Below are 20,017 nucleotides of genomic sequence, written 5' to 3'. Positions count from 1 at the left end.
TGTGCTTTTTATCTGAGTTGACTTTGACACAAAACCGACCGAAGTCAACCTTCTGCCACGGTCGGTTATGTGCGGTCGGTTATGAGTCGGTCGGGTTTGTGGCAGTAGGCCACCCTGATTCACATAACCGACCGTCTCATAACCGACCGACGCTTTATGAAGACGGTCGGTTTTCTGGGTTTTATGTAATGAGCACGGTCGGTTATAATTGAATGCGGTCGGTTTTCTGGCAACAATATGGTAAAAAACGGTCGGTTTTGTGACCATTCGGTCGGTTTTGCTGGGTGGATTTTTAAAAAAATTGCAGCAGAATCTGCAGTTTCCAATCCATTCTAACCACAATCCAAACAAGAACCATACCAAAACCAGAACCATACCAAAACCATACCAACCACAATCCAAACAACAAAATTAAACGAAATACCAACAACAAAATTAAACGAAACCATTCTAAATAAACCCAAATCCAAACATTCTATTTACAAATTCAAACATTCTAATTACAAATCCAAATCCAAACATTCAAAACACAAACATTCACCACAATCCAAATCCAACCATTGTCTTAATATATACCATCCGTTAAAATTAAATTATAAATTACACTAATCGGTCAAAGAAACATCGGATGATTCACCATCGCCTTCGCCACCATCTTCACCACCGCCTTCACCACCGCCTTCCCCACCACCTTCGCCACCGGCTTCACCCTCACCCTCATCATCCGTGTTTTCATCCGTGTCCTCGTCCACATCCGTGTAATCTTTCTCTCCCTCTTGCGCAGTTGCCTACAAAAACATGTCAAACAATTAGAAATCCATTCATTTTTACATATCAACCAAAAACAAAAACAAAGCATTGTCATAAGTGTATTACCATTTTAGCACGAGCATCCATTTTTTGGAGGACATCCTCGAGCAATGTCCCTACAATATGCACAACCTCGCCGCCAAGAAGGTTATTCCATTCCGCCCTCCGAGCCGGGTCAGCGGCTGGATCGGACGCCTCGAGGGCTGTGCGTGCAAAGGTTGTTATCTCCTCATCCGATAGGCGACGAGCAAATTGCAGAGGATTGGCACGGGTTTCATTGAGCACATTGCGGACAATCGGGAGGAAGATGGAATCGGGAACCACTGGATTTTGTGTTGGAGCGGATGAGGATGAGCCGGCGCCGCCACGGGTGGAATCCCTATAGCGCGTGGCTAGTGTTGGGATCAAATCACTAGCTCGAGCTTTGGGGAACCCCACAACATAATTCTTTTTTGGCCTCTCGCCTTGGGGAACCTCCATTGCTTCCATCCACCAATCCCAAGGCTCATCCCGCTCCCCCGCTTGAGTAACCTCCACCGGCATACGCTCAAGAATCGAGGCATATCGTTCCTACACATTTATCACAATTAATTAAACAATTAATTAAACAATTAATGATATAAACAATTAATTAAAGTGCTAAAATTAGAAGATTACCGCAATGCGCATAGCGGCGGGGGTAGTATATATCCGGCTCTCGGGAGTGGAGCCGATCCTAGTGTGGCATTCATCCCACACCTCAAGCTTTGTCGGACTTTTAGACAATTTATTTTTCATGTTCTTGAATTATACCACAAAATAACTTATATTAGCATTTGCATTATCATATTATATATTATATAATTATAAGGTAAAAACAAAATGTGTGTGCGTGTGTTTGCATATTAAAAATAGTACTACCTCGCGCACACGGTTGAAGGAGCGAGCACCCGCGCTATGCAACCTTTCCACGCGTTGCCGATTAGCAGCTCCAACTTCCGACCTATGCAAGTGGCCTTCATCCGTGTCCCAATACTTGAGAAGATCTTTCCAAAAAATGATATTCCAATATTCCGGTTTCAAAGCCAACTTCGAAACCCCTTCCTCCCTTGACTTCCTCTCGATCCTCCTCTTCAATTCATTCATGGTCCTTTTGATTGTGACCTTTATGTGATCTTCAATGATAGCTTTGGCTTTTGAACGGCTTTGACCTTTCAATTGCCTATAATATTTCTACATAATATCAACAAATACAAGGATTAAAATTGAATAATCACACCAATTACCAACAAAATCAAAAACATATTATATTAAAAAAAATCTACTTACTAGAAACTCCTCAACCCTTAGACCGAGCCACTTTGGGTAAGCCGCGTCTATGTCACTAAACGTGTATTTACCCAAAGGCCATCTTGCCCGAATAATCGCAAGCAAAGTCTTTTTTGCCTCATTATCTTCAATACTATATAAGAACATTATAAATATAAACTCGTGAACAAATTATTAATAACTAACGCACACTATATATATTAATCATTACAAATCACTACAAAACACAACATATAAAAAAATATACTTACTGTCCATCGGAGATATTGATCCGTCGAGGTCTTGTTGGTATCTTAGCTCCAAAAATGCCGCATGAATGTGACCGTGGCATCCTCACAACTCTTCTCACCGGTTCCTCCTCCGCCTCCGCCTCCGCCTCCCTTGTGTTATGCTCCGATTCGGTTTCCGAATCCGTTGGCTCATCACGCAACCCCGTCTTTCCCTTTCCTTTTCCCTTGCCTTTTCCCTTCGCCTTCTTTTTGTTTGTACTACTACCGACACTCTTTCCCTTGCCTTTGTCGGTGTCCTTGTCCGTTGCTTTCCTTTTCCTTGCCATGATATATATCGTCAATGAAATCATGACGACTATCATCACCCAACCAAAGAGCCCCTATAATACAAATACACAATTAGAACACAAACTATACAAATTACAAACTATACAAACACATACATTATACAAAGACAAATTACACACATTATACAAACTATACAAACACACATTATACAAATTACACAAACTATATAAACACATACAAATACAAACACACATTATACAAATTATACAAATTACACAAACTATACAAAGACATTATACATAAACTATATATACAAAGACATTATACATAAACACACACATTATACATAACCGACGAACACACATTATACAAATTGGAGGCCAAAATTTATACAAATTGAGAAATTAAGAAAAAAATCACCCCACATATAACCGACCAACAAATTGCACATAACCGACGAACAAATTGCATGCAAAATTTCCCAATACACGTATATACACATACATATGCAGATTCACCAACAACATACAAACACACACATACACAATTATATTAACATATACGTATATGCAGATTCACCCATACACATATACACATACATATGCAGATTCACCAACATATACACATATATATATATATACACATAAACGAAATTAAAAATAGAGAAAATGGAGAATATACATTGGAATCGCCACTGAGAGTTGGGGGTTTCTTCCTCCGAGCATAATAAGCACCGGGTCTCCTTTGTGAACCACCATAGTGAGCCCCCATCACCATTGGAACCACCATAAGCAAGAGAGTTGGAATCGAGAGCACTGGGGGTTGGATTGCAGAGAGTAGGAGTAAGAGAGCATAGTGAATTGAGAGTTGAAGAGCCATTGTAGAGTAAGAGAGCACTGAAATCGCCATTGCAGAAGGTTGGGAGAGAAGAGAGTTGGGAGAAAAGAGTTAATTGGGAGAGAAAAGGGAGATAGAAAGAAAAAGTAACGGCTGTTCTTTTTTATATATACAGAGCACAAAACCGACCGCAGCAGCGGTCGGTTATGTCTTCGTCCCCAGTGAAACGACGTCGTTTCACTGTGGCGCGGTTTTTAATTTTTCACGAAATATTTAGGCGCAAAAAAAATCGGTCGGTTTTAGTAAGGGTCGGTCGGTTTTATTGAACCCTAAATTTAGGGTTTTATTTAATTAAATAAAAACCATAGCTTTTAATATTAAAAATATTAAGATAAAATTATATATTAATAGCTAGTATTATTTAATAATAATTTAATTTCAAATTAAAAATAATAATACTATATTAGCTATTAGTAACTCTATAATTAAAAATAATATTACTATATTCATAAATTCTATAATTATTCATATTTAAGGTAATATAATATTTTAATTTTAATATATATCATATATACTTCGATTAAGAAATATATATAAGGATTAATCGTATTTCAAAAATCGAATCATTGGCCGACCTTGCAGTGGATTAATCGGGGATTACTCAGTTAAATCGGGGATTTTTAATTAGAACACTGCTTATGAACATATATAAGTTATAAGAATATACATGCAATGATCAGAATAATCTTAAATTCTTGGCACATCAAGTTAGAAAACAAAAGTTAAAATAATATATATTAAAAAGGAGCCAATAATATATAGACACGAGATACTGACTAGTACTGAGTCAGTCTACATTCTGCTTTGAATATCGTCAAAGGAGACGGAATGAACGACGTTTACAGCTTGTCACCGTGAGGAAAGGAGGAAACAAGAGTTAGGTTTCACACCTTCCTCTCCGGATACTTCACTTGTAACCATCCGTGTATGTAAGACTGAAGATAGCTATATGACTGTATATATATTTATATTCTGAATATATTTTATATAAATATTACATTTAAATATTATATATATACATATTTATATAATATATATATTTGTTTATATTATTATAATTTATATATATATATAAAATAAATAATATATTAGCTTTGACTGAGTTTTACCTAAAACCGACCGAAGTCAAAGGTGTCAACGGTCGGTTTTGTCTAAACACGGTCGGTTTTATAAGAATACGGTCGGTTTTCTGGAAAGAAGTGGTCGGTTTTACATGAATGCGGTCGGTTTTCTGGTAAACTTATATTATTATAATTTTTATATATATAACAAATAATATAGATATGCTTTGACTGATTTTTAGGTAAAACCGACCGAGGTCAAATCCTACCACGGTCGGTTATATGTGGTCGGTTATGACTCGGTCGGGCTTGTACCAGTAGGCCATCCTGATATTTAAAACCGACCGAATCATAACCGACCGCTCTTAGATGAGTACGGTCGGTTTTGTTGAAGAAGATGGTCGGTTTTAAGTGATTTCGGTCGGATTTCTGGAAATTTTATGGTCAAAACCGGTCGGTTATGTGTACTATCGGTCGGTTTTCTGGGCAAAAAAAGAAAAAAAAAACATAATTCGTTTGCAGTTTCAGTTGCCAAATCCTGTACCAACATCAAATAGCAATACATAACCAAATTACTAAGCAGCCTAAACAACATTGTTTAGCAGCCTAAACAACATTGTTTATCATTACACCATCGTATATGATTACACAATTATAAATCATTACACAAAATTAAACATCATTGAAAGTCATCAAAACCGTCATCATCTTCATCATCATCTTCATCATCTTCATTATCATCTTCCTCTTCTTCATTGTGTTCAACATCATCATCATCATCTTGATTTTCATCATCTCGCAATTCGTCTTCTTCATCATCATCATCTTGATTTTCATGCCGAATAAATGGTATTTGTCCATATTGTGCAAAATCAACAAATAGTGAAAATGAGCTAGCGGCATTAGATCTATCTTCTTGAAAAGCGTCCTCTATATCATTTTGCACAATAATTGATTCATCAATCGGACGACTTTTAGATTTGACCACCGTATATATTTTGCTTCGTGGATCCAATACGCTAGGAGCGTAATACACTTGAGAGGCTTGACTAGCCAAAATAAAAACTTCGTTAGATCTCAATCTTGAAGTTATATCAACCGTCACGACTCGATTCTTATCGATCCTCACACCATTTCCGAGACTATCAAACCAAATACATTTGAACAAATATACATGATTGCATCCTTGATAAATAAGTCTTATAATTTCTATTAGTTGACCATAATAATCAAGATTATTTTCGTGCAAAGTTCCCTTAACTACAACACCGGAACCGGATGCGGATGATGTTGAAAATTTATATCCATTAACTTGACAAGTTTCAAAAGTCATGACCTTTAATGCCGGTCCTTCTAGCAAGTCCATGAAACGAGGTCCGTCTATCTCGTCTTTCTCAACCTTTTTCTTAAACCAAGCTTTGAATCGAGTTTTCACAATATGATCTAATTGTTGTGGTGTTGTCTCAGGACGTTGTCTCATAACTCGATCTTGGTACCTCCTACAATAATGCATAAATGTCAATAACATGAATTTATCATAAAATGTATTGACATCTTCACAAAAATTTATCATAAAATGTATTTAACATACCTTAGATAAGGTTGAACTTCAGGAGAGTTTAGAAGAACATATTCATCAGCTAATAATTGCTCATCATCATTCAAATATCGACTTCGTTCTTTTCCAAGAGAATCACATGGATATTTAAAAACTTCTAATTTGTCGGTCTTTTGTACATCAAACAAAACTTCGTTACGACTTAATTTATTGTGAATCGAGTCGGATGCAAAGTAAAAAGCACAAATATTGACAATCTCCTCCTCCATATATCGTTCGGCAATAGAACCCTCAACTCTTGCTTTATTGCCGACTTTTTGTTTTAGTTTCCCCAATAAACGCTCAATTGGATACATCCAATGCCAGTAAGCAGGTCCAGCAAGTCTAATTTCTTCCGCCAAATGCACAACCAAGTGTTCCATCGAATCAAACCAACTTTGAGGAAAAATTGTTTCCAACAAACACAATGCCTTCACAACTGATTTTTCCATTATTTCCAAATCGGTTTTTGTAACCGTGGATGAGCACAAATCTTGAAAAAAATTTGCAATTGCCGTGATGGCATCCGCAATAGGCGCCGGTAAAAGCTCACGAATTGCAAGAGGCAATAATTTTTGAAGAAATATATGACAATCATGCGATTTGAATCCATAAAATGTACACTCCTCAACATTACAACAACGAGATATATTTGAGGAATAACCGTCTGGAAGTTTCAGTGAACTAATCCATTCACACAAAAGTTTACGTTGTTTTCTTGTAATGGAAAAAGGTGCTTTGGGTGACTTGCCATTTTCATCGATCCACAAATGAGGTAACACACCAAAGTGCTTGCAATCCGCTCTTGCTTTTTTGTGATCCTTTGACTTCTTCGCATTCACAATAGTAAAAAATAGGTTCTCAAAAACATTTTTTTCCGTATGCATGATATCAATTGAATATCGTAAACTATGTGAAGACCAATAAGGGAGTTCATAAAAAATTGGAACATGAGTCCAATGATGCTCTTCCCCATATCCGATACTCCTCGCCTTTGTATTAGTCTTTCCAGGTGGTGGAAAAACTAAACCGTCAAGCAACTCCTTTACACCCTCCCCGGACAAACGACCACGAAACACTCTTCTTTCCGCATTATCAAACAAATTACTTTTCTGACGTAGTGGATCATTCGGTTCAAGGAATATTCGGTTCGTGCCATAGAAACTACATTTACCACAATGTTTTAATTGAAACCCTTGCACACTTCCAAGACACACTTGACATCCTAATTTTCCTTTACCCGACCATCCACTTATCATACTCATAGCGGGATAATCACTAATTGTCCACATAAGAGCCGCTCTCATTGTAAAATTTTGTTTCAAAGATTGATCATATGTTTCAATTCCTGTATTCCACAATATCTTCAATTCATCAATGAGAGGCCTTAGACAAACGTTAATATCTTTGCCAATGCTATTCGGACCCGGCACTATATCGGTCATAAACATATAGGGTTTTTTCATACACATTGATGGCGGAAGATTGTAGACAACTACTACTATGGGCCACACACTATATGTCTTTTTCCCGGTAGGGCCAAATGGGTTGAAACCGTCGGTTGCAAGGCCAAGCCTTATATTACGAATTTCTTGAGCAAATGATGGATATCGACGATCAAAATTTTTCCACTCTTCTCCGTCCGCGGGATGACTAATTTCTCCCTCTTTGACATCTCGATTCTTGTACCATCTCATATGGTCGGATGTATGTTTTGACATATACAAGCGTTGTAGTCGAGGAATCAAAGGAAAATGTCTCAATATTTTTTTTGGTATTTTTTTACCATCTTTCCTCAAAACATCCCGATAACGATCTTGACCACATATATCACACACAACTTTATCCTTGTCATCTCCATAAAATAACATACAATCATTCTCACATAAATCAATCTTTTGATATTCAACCCTCAAACCCTTCATTATCTTCTTCATTTCATAATAAGTTTGGGGCAACGTGTGTTTTTTTGGTAATACATCCGCAAAAAGTGTAAGCAAACTATCAAAAGCCTTATTACTACAATGTGAGATATTCTTGAATTCTAACAATTTTGTGGTAAAGCTTAATCTTGTATACTTCGTATTACCGGGATAAATAGGTGCTCCATTTTCAACAATCACCTCATACAATTTTCTTGCACTATCATTTGGAACTTCTTCTACATTCCTAGTTCCCGTATCCACGTTGTTATAAAATTCGGAATTTTCACCGGCAAAATCATGTAGCATCGCATTCAAATCTACCGGTTGTTCTACCCTCGTAGGTTCCCGAACACAATAACGATTATACGATGTTCGACTACGTTTTCTTCCTCTTTCTTCACCATGTGATGTCCAAACGGTATAACCCTCAAGCATCCCCTTAGCAAGTAAATGGAATCTAACATCATCGATACTTAACCAATTCAAATTCCTACAACGTTTACAAGGACACTTCATTGTACCATCTTCTCCCATTCCATTTTCACTTGCAAATTTTAAAAAAGTTTCTACACCATTCCTATATTCCGGAGTTAACGAAATTTTATCACTTTGCACTTGATTACTAATCCAACTTCGATCCAAGTTTGTCATCTACACACACATTTAACACACATTTAACACACACATACATTTAACACACACATACATTTAATAACACATACATTCAATACACACATACATTCAATACACACATACATTCAATACACAAATGTAATAACACATACATTTAACAAATAATTTCACATGAATTTCATACATTCAATACAAGCATTCAATACACACACACACACATTTAATATAACAAACACATTTAACACACCCACCACACACACATTTAATGCAAAGAAAATGAAAATCACTTACTTGAAATGTTTGCAAGCAATAATTCTTCCCCACTTTAGCTCCTTTCTTCTCCTTTGATTTTTATTTCAAGTGAATGGGAGCTCACTACTAGCTAAAAAGTGATATAAAAGCTGCAGGATAAAACCGACCGACCAATCGGTCGGTTTTAGTACCAAACAAAGAAAACGACGTCGTTTTAAGGGGCTGACGCACAGATATTTTTATTTAAATTGATTTTTAATTATTTTTCCGCGGAACACAAAACCGACCACAGGGAACGGTCGGTTATAGCATTGCCATGTCATACATATAACCGACCGTTGACGCCGGTCGGTTTTATTTGTTGCCACGTCACCCAGGTCGACGTCGTTTTGTGATTTCGACGGGTTAAAACCGACCACGCGACCGTCGGTCAGTTTTATTTGTGGCGGTCGGTTTTGTGCGGTCGGTTTTGACCTGTTTTCTTGTAGTGCAAATGCACGAACTTGACAATAAATAAGAGCTGGGATTGTTGGGGATAATCAATTTTATTTGGGATTGTTGGTTGGAATTTCGTAAGATCGACAACTTAGCTACCACTTCCATAATTATAGTATAATAAACGAGTTGCAGTAACAACCAGTACAATTACCACCAAATGCTGTATCATATTTTTCACCTCCGTTTGAAAGGTAGATATTGTTAAGTTTTAGACGAAGACTCATGCAAAAGAGAATGTATTTTAGTATTAGTGTGAATAGGTTTAGAGTATCAAATTGGACGTCTGGCACGTTATGTAAAATCTGATGATGGTTTTATTGATGGGCTATAATTTAAAAGTAGTATCTATTAATATTTTAGATTATTATAAATAAAATCTATCACTTAATATAGTAATAAGTGATGTGTAATATTCTTTCAGATTTCTCACAGACCTGCAGCGAATCGACAAATATAATCCTTCACAGCATCTCCAATATTGATAAAAACCCTTAGCTAAAATTATCTAGGCGGCGCTTATTTGGCATCTACGTATCACTTTTAAAGATCATGTAAAAAGTTTGAAACTCCAACTCTCTCTCTCCTTAGCAAAAAATATAGCCAACCATGTCTAGTTGGTTATATTTGTCGATCTAAGAAAGCCTTTAGATATAATTTTACATAAGCATAAATAACGATAATCCCGTTGGAGTAATCACTAGACCCCTTAACAAAAAATTTACATATTTAGTATAGCCAATGAAAATAGCCAACCATTATACATATTACCTTTAGAGATGCTTTCACAGGAGGTTGTCTATAATTATACACAAGAGGTGATTATGGTTGGAGTGTCGTTTTCTAAAGGCGTTGGCTATAATTTTTATATTTGGTATGCCAACCAAGCTTTTAGTTAAGAGATTGTCGTGGTTGGAGATGCTAGCTCTTATGATTGAATCGATGAAAAACCGATTATTTTTGGTTGATGGATAAATATCAAAATTAATTAAATTTTGTTTTATATATTTGAAATGAGTGTATTTTGATTACAACAACATTGATCGATAATAAACTCGTCGAAATTATCAAAATAGTTGAAATTAACTATTTTTGATTATATAATTTCGACCAAAAATCAAATAATATGATATGTAGGTATTACAAAATTTTAGTAATTTATTATTACTCACGTCGTCCACATACTTTAATTGGTGGCAAATTTGCTCGATTCGAATAAAACATTATAAGTGGACGTTGTGTTTGTTAGTTCCATTTAATGAACGATCATACAAATGATGGATTGGGTCGTGAAACAAGTTAACCACAGTTTCAAATTCTCACAAAAATGGTCAAATTTTAGCTCTAAAAATGTTCTTCCCATTAAATGTCATTTAATGGGAATCACACTTTTAGAAAGGGAGCCAAAGTTGGCTACCTTTCTGAAAATCTGAAACTCATTTTTACCCTTTGTCTATTACCCCCGTTAATAATCTTTAACGGCAGCCACCCCTTTAAAAAACGGAGTCAAAGTTTAGCTAATTTTGTGAAAATTATTTGAAACTCTGGCCAACGTTTTGAAAATCGATGTAAAATTTAACCACAATTTTGAAGTTTACTCTATCTTTATACCGATTAACATTTTTTATCGATTAGGATGAATTGAGACGTAAATTATGAAGTCATAACGCCTAAATATTGTTTATAAATTAACAATCGCTATACCAATATAACATTATGCGATTTCTTTGTTGAGAATATTACATGAATTATATTGATGAAAACGTGGATGACTCTTGTCGCTGACTGTTCAATAATATCGAAAAATACAAAGATTTTGAAAGTGACTATATATAACCTTATAATAAACATAATTTGAATTGAGCATTTAAACTTTCCAAAACAGCTCACATTAATAAAGTTAACTCTAACTAAAATTTACAACCCAAACATAAAATAGAGTTGCCAATGGAATATAAGCATAATTCCCATGTTTAATGAGTAGAGTGAAACTAAGTAAATACTAAAACTAGTCTTAATTAGCTATTTGTAATTATGTAAGATTAATCAATATACTTATATAAAGGAGAAGCGAGGGGCGTGTAGGTGGCGCCTCTCACATCGCTCCGTTCTATTTTTCTAATTTTTTGAAATTTTTGAATGAAAAATATCAAAAATTAGAACTATCTTTTTTAGTTTTGGTTTCAAAATCCGATTTTGTTTCAGATTATTTAGAAATATAGTAGCTTGAAAGTTTTAATTTGATTTTGTTTCTATATAAAGGAAAAGCGATAGAACTACCTTTTTTAGTTTCGGATATATTAGAAACAAGTTTCGGATATATTAGAAGCAAGTTTCAAAATATGATTTTGTTTCAGATTATTTATGAAATATAACATCTTGAAAGTTTTAATCTGATTTTGTTTCAGATTATTTAATTATGGGAAAGAGTAGCACACAAGTCTCTCTGCACCTATAAAGACTCCTATCGGTTGTAGAGTTTTGGATCATCTAAACACAACCTACTCTCTCTCAATATCACAACCCTACATATCTCTAGTGATAGTCCTCTTTCTCGATTTCTAGCTCGATGGTGCCGTTCTTCTGCAACGATAAGTGAAGGTTGTTTATACGGTATTAAAAAAATAAAGGTTGGTGCAAGCAAATGTATAGACCGCTACGTGGGAGTCGACAAAAATCTAAACACGGGAGAAGTTATTCTTTTATAATATTTGTTTTGTTAATCGGACATGTTTGTTGTTAATTTTCATATGATTTATTTTGTATACAGAAAAAAATTATTCATGTATTATCTGTTTATTCTGTTCAAGCAACTTTTAAGAAAGCTGTTTATACAGTATTAAAAAATAAAAGTTGTTACACGCAAGAGTAGTTATAAACCGTTATCGCACGGATTCAAGTTAGATGTTTTTGTGCACAACAATCCAAAACAATTGGAGGAAGGTGACAATGTAAGAACATGATTACTTTTAAAAAAACACAAATAATTAAGATTCGTCGTGTTTTAAATTGTTAATTACGTGTAGAAATTTATTTTCATTTTTTCACCATGAATTATAGTCCAATTTCGCAATTTTGTATATTAGTATTGGTATTACATCAAGATTTTTATAATATAAAATTTATTTTATCCTACAAATATTAAATCATTAATATATTTTTTATAGACAGCCACAAAATTATTATACTCTACAAATATTAAAATTAAATCATTAATATAATTTTAATAGACCGCCGCAACGCGCGACTTCTCAACTAGTTATAAAAAAGTGAATATAAAGAAAATCTTGAAACGCAATATAACGGTGGATTTAGGAGGTTGGGGGTGGCGTGAAAATTAGTGCCACGCCGTCCAAACAAACATTTCATGCATCTGTTACCCCACGCGCAAACCACAAATCCCTCTCCTTGTTTTTCTTCACATATAAATACAATCATAACCTACTAGGTCTTGCCATAACCACATTCCTCACAACACTACCCCTCTTGCTAATTCTCTCTCTCTCTTTAAGCCTCCTAATAGCACTTCCAGCTTCAGTTTTCATTTCTGGTTAGTTGTTCTTGCATGATATTTATATGTGTCGCATTATTTCGGTCAGTAAAACCTGTGTATCTTGTAGCGTTAACGATACTGATCGAGAAATTAATTGCATTTGCATGATTTCAGAATAGGATCTCAGAGACTGCAGACTGAGTTTCTGGAAATGCAACTGATTTCTGATATTTGTTATTGCATTTTCTTGAGCTTAAATATAAGTTAATTTTTAGTTGGTATTGCATGATGATTGTTTTTATTATTTTATCATACTAATTCTGAAAATCTTGAGTCTTTGTTTGTAGGCGTGTTTGCTTAAGCAGTTTTTAAGCAGTGTTAACTGTTATGTGTAAGAAGAAACTGACAATTTTAAATAAAGAAATATATTTATATTGAGACTGAAGTGGGTACAAGACCTTCACTTTCATCATCATCATCATCCAACAAGGAGTGGAGTTTACTAAAAGAAAAGATAACATGCTTTCTACGCTTATGTATACTATATACCTATATATATTTATTGTCAATTGTCCTGCACAAATATTTAATAAAAACTTACATGATTTAGTTGAATAGATTAATTCCTTTAAATTAAATACTAATCCGAGGACTATATATATGTTATGTAATATATTTTCTTATATGTATTAATATGTTGTGCAATGTATCTTATACACATAACATCGATAGAACATATTCCCGCAACATATATTATTATGACGAAGATATTATATAATTTTTTTTTGTCAGGTAGATATTATATAATATTATTAGGACATGTTACAGGAAATATGATCTCTTATTGTTCTCTCTCCCAGGATATATTATTAACTTGTATTTTCGACATCCTTTCAAATTTCCTTTTATAGATGCAGCTTGAAATTCACTTTTCAAGAATGTTAAGAATAATCTACCATATATCGTTTATATATTTGTTTGGTAAGATCTCACTCACACACCCACACACAAAAACAACCCTGTATGGCCAAGTTGTTGAAAACACATTCATGCAGCTAGTGTTCTAGCTATATCTATGGTCCCGGACTAATTTGGTCCATAATCATAGCTTTTTTCTTCACGAATGGTTAGGAATCAATGCCAATTATACAAGTGTGGATTTCACTATAGAGCTTGGAAATTATACATATATAGGTCATAATGATGATCTAGGAAGCTTCTTCCATTATCCCTTTGTTCAAACATTGACAAGGTTTAGTGCATGCTAAATTAGTTGAATTGGCTCTCAAGTCAAAAGAAATGTGAAAGGAATAATATTACAATTTATACCTAGTTGATCACTACAATGGTTATTGACATTTCAGTCTCTAATTATATATGTTAATATGGTTATGTTTCGGTTTTGCAGAGGAGGATCATCAATATGTCGTCGATGGAAGTCGAATCATGTGTTCCGCCTGGTTTTAGGTTTCATCCGACGGAGGAAGAGCTTGTAGGCTACTACCTCCGGCGGAAAATTAACTCTTTAAAGATTGATTTGGATGTTATTGTCGAAATCGATCTTTACAGGATTGAACCCTGGGACATTCAAGGTATTTTATAGACATGAGTCTATAAAAATTTAAATACTGACACACACGTTCAAGAACTTTAACTAGTCCTCGTACTTGATTCTCCACACCATGTATCTTTATCGAAAATTACATCAACTTAACTATTGAGAAAACCAATTAATTACATATATGTGTTGATATATGCAGGCAAATGCAAACTGGGATATGAAGAACAAAATGAGTGGTACTTTTTCAGTCACAAAGATAGGAAGTATCCAACCGGAAGACGGACTAATAGAGCAACTACTGAAGGGTTTTGGAAGGCAACCGGAAGAGATAAAGCTGTACTCTCGAAAGAAAGCATAATAGGCATGAGGAAAACCCTAGTTTTCTACAAAGGCCGTGCCCCCACTGGGATCAAAACTGACTGGATCATGCATGAGTATCGTCTCCAGTCATCGGAACACGGACCTCCACAGGCAAGTTCTTCAACCTTTTTTGAATGTGTACACAGGTCTCGGAGGGTGTTAAAATAGACCACATAAACTCTAAAGATAATTGGCAATGTTTATTCGTGCATTATTACATTTAGAACTTATGTTCTTTAAAAGAAGTCTTATATGACAGCGACACCACCATCTCCAGAAAGCTTCTTTACGAGGCCGAAGATGTGAATACATTCTGGTTACTTTTGCGGCGCGCGCATGTGAACATATATATCATACAAATTTTACAAAGATAAGTTGTGCACTTAGCAAGAGAACTTTTGAATAATATAAGACCGTGTTGAGACCTTTCTCTGACATCTTAAGATTAAGATTTTCGATAGATTTTTCTTTAATACCTTGAGATTTTAGATGGATCGATAACTTAATAGGACACTTTAGCTATAAAACCGACCGTACCGACGGTGGTCGGTTAAAATATGTCGGGGTGTTGCCAGGAAGGCAAACCGACGTCGTTCCCGTCAAAACCGACCGAATTTAGCCGGTCGGTTTTAACCCGACACTTTTTCATGTCGGTCGGTTTTAGACAGTCAGTTTTGCCCTGTTTTTTTAGTGAGAGCTTGATTTAGGGAGGGGTCTTGGGAGCTTCAACATTTTAAAATATGTATCATAACTAGTTATTTTGTATATAACATTCGTTAGTTAATTTAGAACATGCAAGTAAATATAGTATAATTGATGACATATTAATTATGAATTGCAGGAAGAAGGATGGGTTGTCTGCCGAGCATTCAAAAAGCCGACTCCAAACCAGAGGCATCAAGAAAATGACCAATGGAACAATGCACATTATTTTCGAAACTACGACATGCTGAATCCAATGCACGCAGCCCTGCTTAATCAAAGCACAAACTATCACCTAGTACCATTTGACAACAATTTAGACCGCAAGGAGATTTCTAACAATACTCATCACTTCAATCACCAGCTTACTGATCTTCCTCAACTCGATAGTCCAAGTACAGTTTCTACAGGTCTCGATCCTGATCAAGATAAGATAGGTAATTATGTAAACAATTACAATGAAATGATCAATGTTGACAACTTCTACATGCCGAAAGTGATTGAGGCGCCAGATGCATTGTTTTCCTTTCCGAACATGCCACTGATTCCATGCGACGAAGAGTTAGACTCTCAGAATCACATGAACGAGTTCCTTGGATGCTATCCTGATCTGTAACCAGCTAATGTATGTGCAGTTCTAGTAGTTGACCATCGATTCTCAGCAATATTTGGGATGCTATGTATCTAGACTGATTAAATGTGTAGTGGATATGAATTCGAAAACTAAGTTGTAATTTTTATGTACTCAATTATTTGTTTACAAAATTTAAGTTGTAAATCAGTGTATCCATATGGATTATGAGTTGTATTGACAAATTTAAGTTTCATATAGTTTTAAAAGTTTTCTATCGACAAAATTAGTTTCATATAGTTCTATTGTACGTGAAATTAACTCTAATTATATGTACGCAAATCTTACCGTGCTTTGCTCCCTAAAATAGCGAGCAATTTTACAATTATTCAACATAACTGCAGACATATTTTTTTTTTTTCACATTACATTGTTACATGCTTAGTTTAAACAGAGACTATCGTATAAATCGTACAAGTGCAACATAAATCTTAAACTTGAAATTGAAATTGCAGATCACCGGTAACTGATTACTTAAACAGTCGAGGAAACAAACGAAACGAGCTCTTGATCAGCTTCGAATTTAGCCATCTCATCCTCCTTCAAGATAATCCATGCCTCAATTCCATCACCTTCTTTGTTGTCGAAAAATGTAACCACATTACTGAACGTGAGCCGAGCAGAACTGACCCATACTGGTTTTCCCCATCCGAAATCCGCCTCATACACACCAAACCTGCTCAAGCTAGTGAAAGACATGGTAAGCATTTCTCCTTTATCAAACTTTTGGGCCATCTGTTTCATACACATCAAATGATCCTCGCCTTTCTTTAGCTTCTCCACGTAGCTCGTGTCAACGGACTTTATTGCCTCTCTGGCCTGGCTAATTATATCCCCGTAATTTTCTTTTTCCCCATTCTGCATGGACGGTGTCAATATGGCCATACGGTATAAATTGCCAAAATAATGCTTTGGAAGTGGCGGATCAAACCTCGTCCGTAGATTCACTGGCAGAAACATTATGTTTGTATTCTCTGGCGCCCCTGGGTTTTTTCCTGTTGCAGCCATGTAACGGTTCCATATGAAGGCTGATAAGGCTTCAAATCGGGTTGGTTGAGTCCGATCCTCTGGGCTTTTATTTTTGTTATCTTCAGCACATTTATTTTTTAAGGCAAGTATTTTAGATGCATCGAACAGGAACCTCTTGGAAATTATATTTTCTTTCAGTACACCCGTTCGATCCTCAAATCCAGACATATCAAGAGGGGGGAACAATTTTGCCAGACCAAAAATCGGAGATGGTACATCCTGCTCCCCACGAGCAATAGCAGCCCAACTAGTCATGAAATTCACAAAGGACAAGGCATCAGCTACCTTATGGGAGATCACCGCGCCTACAGCGAGTCCTCCACATTTGAAGAAATTGACCTGAACTGCAAAGTTGAGGTCCACAGTAGCATCATCCAGTTCCAGGGGAAGCAACTTGGCGAGTTCATTAGGTATCGGATCACGAATAACATCATTTAATTTGCAGTTGACTTGAGCTTCAACGTATTGTGCACCTTCGTCGTTGCAGTCAACATGACCATTGTCACTAACAAAACGCCCCGCTAACGGATAAAATTTACTTAATGCCTCCGAAAGAGATTTTTTCAAGTGATCGGATTTGAGCCTGTTTTCGGCCTGATCATCAGCAGGGTAGTAGAAGAGTAGTGGTATAAAAACTCCAGGAGCGAGTTGATCAAGGAACGAAAGGGTGTATTTTTTGAGGTGTTCGGGCGTTGGAACAGATGGCCTTATGTTTTGTTTTGAAACAACTTCAATGTCAATAGCCATTTTTGCTCTGCTTCTCTTACGATTGGTGTTCTGTAATATGTGTTGATGTCTTTAACCTTGAACAACCAAGACTTATATAGTAATCAATCCCCAACAAGTCACAACTACTAATTTCGAAACCAAAAATTCATATTTAGCCTTGAACAACCAAGACTTATGTAGTAATCAATCCCGAACAAGTCACAACTACGAATTTCCAAACCAAAATTCATATTCGGTAGTAAATCATATGCATGCATAGATTTAAAGTCGAATGAGATCATACCTTGTTACCATTTTGACCGTGACAGATAGGATCATACTACATTTATAAATTTTCGAAAGGGATAAGCTTTGCTTGTTAAAAACCCCAAAAAGAATTTCAATCTTATTATCCTTGTTAAAATCCTCTACTAGTATCTGTAAAAGGTGCAACAAGAGACCGTGAATATTTGAATTTATTACTGATCAGGTCCCTGACAGGTGAGCGTTGATCCGATATCTCGGTCCAACTAATATTAACTGCGAATTCTTACTCTGGATATCGATATCTATGCAAGATTGTGAAGATGCTGATGCGAATACATTGAGATAGCTACGCATTTATTATTCAACACCCAACGTTCACCAAACTAGACTATGGGAAGAAATGACCAATTTTAATTTATGATTTGGTGACGGCACAAAACAACCGAGCAGTCTTGAACAAGCTTGCTGATATCGCTCTCCGATAATTCTACTAATGCATCCAATATACTTCATGAATTCGGTTGTAACCCGAATTTGAAAGTCTTGAAACAGGTCGATTTTGCATATCTGGATTTTGTTTTTGCATATTCTCATTTTTGAAATAGAAGCTGACAATTTTCAATCAAAGGTAAACAAACATATTCTGATAAATAGCTCCTATACTTTACAAATTAGTATCTAGTCTAATAAATCACTGCAAATCAAATTGAAAAACTCATACCACTACAAGAAAAGCGGTTATTTTCGACCGGTTAATTTCGACCGGCGGCTATTTTCGACCGTAAACGGTCGAAAATAATTATTTCGACCAAACTCGGTCGAAAATACTTCCGGTCGAATTTAATTGGTCGAAAATAATTCCGGTCGAATTTAGTTGGTCGAAAATAGACATAAATTCGACCATTTTTTTAGTTGGTCGAAAAATTTGATGGCAAAATAAAGGGGGGAAAGTTCCCGCCCAAAAAATTTCAACTAATTTCGACCATTTTTGGTCGAAATTATTAATTTCGACCAAAAAAGGTCGAAATTAATAATTTCGACCAAATATGGTCGAATTTATTTTGACCACAAAATTGAGGGGGAAAGTTCCCGCCCAAAAATTTTGAGCGGGAAAATTGCCGCCTAATTATGTTCAAAAAATTTTGAACTAATTTCGACCATTTCTGGTCGAAATTATTATTTTCGACCATTTCTGGTCGAATTTAACAATTTCCACCAGAAATGGTCGAAATTATTAAATCGGCCAAATATTATTGAAATTATATTTTTTTTATAAAATCACAAATCTTGTTAGTTTAATACAAATTCTTGCATAGATCAACATAAAAATTAAAACAAACATGAATATCTTTATTATGTGTTGTCATAAATTTTATTTTATTCAATAATACATGATATGACCGGATTGATGCTGATTAGAAATACTAGTTGACTATTAAAATCTTATATCAATTAAAATAATATTTTATCAAACTTTAGGAATATTACTAAAATATATTGATAATAATTTTTTGCGATTTGCTCAGTGATGATTATTTTATAAAAATTCAAATGACAATTCCGGACTAAACGCTAGAACAAAGAACTAGTCAAACTATTAGTTGACTCTTATAATCACAAATCATATTAATTTAATATATTTTGAAATTTTAGAGATATGACTAAAGTTAATCAATCTTAACATCTGTAAGGTTGGATCATCGATAAATATTTTAAAAAAAATTCAAACTACCAAATCACGAGTATACACGATTTAGATATAATAGTCAA

The 20,017-nt window shown here is 35.2% G+C and overlaps 4 protein-coding genes across 4 annotated transcripts; 1 reads left to right on the top strand and 3 right to left on the bottom strand.

The window, feature by feature from the left end:
- Nucleotides 1–459: 459 nt before the first annotated feature.
- On the bottom strand, nucleotides 460–2,480 carry LOC108192695 (uncharacterized). Its single transcript, XM_064087990.1, has 5 exons — nucleotides 2,119–2,480; nucleotides 1,711–2,022; nucleotides 1,468–1,590; nucleotides 877–1,380; nucleotides 460–788 (listed from the first exon to the last, which is right to left on the bottom strand). The coding sequence occupies exons 1-5, from the start codon at nucleotides 2,263–2,265 to the stop codon at nucleotides 606–608; spliced, it is 1,269 nt and encodes a 422-aa protein (XP_063944060.1). The 5' UTR covers nucleotides 2,266–2,480; the 3' UTR covers nucleotides 460–605.
- A 2,793-nt stretch (nucleotides 2,481–5,273) lies between these two features.
- On the bottom strand, nucleotides 5,274–8,650 carry LOC108204078 (uncharacterized). The gene is made up of 3 exons (XM_064091598.1): nucleotides 6,186–8,650; nucleotides 5,816–6,093; nucleotides 5,274–5,344 (listed from the first exon to the last, which is right to left on the bottom strand). The coding sequence occupies exons 1-3, from the start codon at nucleotides 8,648–8,650 to the stop codon at nucleotides 5,274–5,276; spliced, it is 2,814 nt and encodes a 937-aa protein (XP_063947668.1).
- Nucleotides 8,651–12,963: 4,313 nt separating this feature from the next.
- On the top strand, nucleotides 12,964–16,380 carry LOC108192463 (NAC domain-containing protein 30). The gene is made up of 4 exons (XM_017373373.2): nucleotides 12,964–13,046; nucleotides 14,398–14,581; nucleotides 14,750–15,021; nucleotides 15,752–16,380. The coding sequence occupies exons 2-4, from the start codon at nucleotides 14,413–14,415 to the stop codon at nucleotides 16,226–16,228; spliced, it is 918 nt and encodes a 305-aa protein (XP_017228862.1). The 5' UTR covers nucleotides 12,964–13,046; nucleotides 14,398–14,412; the 3' UTR covers nucleotides 16,229–16,380.
- A 148-nt stretch (nucleotides 16,381–16,528) lies between these two features.
- On the bottom strand, nucleotides 16,529–18,050 carry LOC108192227 (stemmadenine O-acetyltransferase). Its single transcript, XM_017373369.2, has one exon. The coding sequence runs from the start codon at nucleotides 18,017–18,019 to the stop codon at nucleotides 16,718–16,720; it is 1,302 nt and encodes a 433-aa protein (XP_017228858.1). The 5' UTR covers nucleotides 18,020–18,050; the 3' UTR covers nucleotides 16,529–16,717.
- Nucleotides 18,051–20,017: the final 1,967 nt, after the last annotated feature.

This window comes from Daucus carota, chromosome 1 (assembly GCF_001625215.2).
Source record: "Daucus carota subsp. sativus chromosome 1, DH1 v3.0, whole genome shotgun sequence".
In the NCBI taxonomy this organism is placed as follows: Eukaryota; Viridiplantae; Streptophyta; class Magnoliopsida; order Apiales; family Apiaceae; genus Daucus; species Daucus carota.
This window is presented reverse-complemented; position numbering and strand designations above follow the sequence as displayed.

Excerpts from the sequence above, each read along its gene's own strand:
- LOC108192695 (XM_064087990.1), bottom strand. The coding sequence starts at position 2,265 with ATGTTCTTATATAGTATTGAAGATAATGAGGCAAAAAAGACTTTGCTT. Across the intron at positions 2,023-2,118 it reads TAAGGGTTGAGGAGTTTCTA|AAATATTATAGGCAATTGAA; the intron begins GTAAGTAGATTT and ends GATATTATGTAG. Across the intron at positions 1,591-1,710 it reads CCTTCAACCGTGTGCGCGAG|AACATGAAAAATAAATTGTC; the intron begins GTAGTACTATTT and ends GTATAATTCAAG.
- LOC108204078 (XM_064091598.1), bottom strand. The coding sequence starts at position 8,650 with ATGGGAGAAGATGGTACAATGAAGTGTCCTTGTAAACGTTGTAGGAAT. Across the intron at positions 6,094-6,185 it reads GAAGTTCAACCTTATCTAAG|GAGGTACCAAGATCGAGTTA; the intron begins GTATGTTAAATA and ends GCATTATTGTAG. Across the intron at positions 5,345-5,815 it reads AAATAATCTTGATTATTATG|AAGAGGAAGATGATAATGAA; the intron begins GTCAACTAATAG and ends AACACAATGAAG.
- LOC108192463 (XM_017373373.2), top strand. The coding sequence starts at position 14,413 with ATGTCGTCGATGGAAGTCGAATCATGTGTTCCGCCTGGTTTTAGGTTT. Across the intron at positions 14,582-14,749 it reads TGAACCCTGGGACATTCAAG|GCAAATGCAAACTGGGATAT; the intron begins GTATTTTATAGA and ends TGATATATGCAG. Across the intron at positions 15,022-15,751 it reads CGGAACACGGACCTCCACAG|GAAGAAGGATGGGTTGTCTG; the intron begins GCAAGTTCTTCA and ends TATGAATTGCAG.
- LOC108192227 (XM_017373369.2), bottom strand. The coding sequence starts at position 18,019 with ATGGCTATTGACATTGAAGTTGTTTCAAAACAAAACATAAGGCCATCT.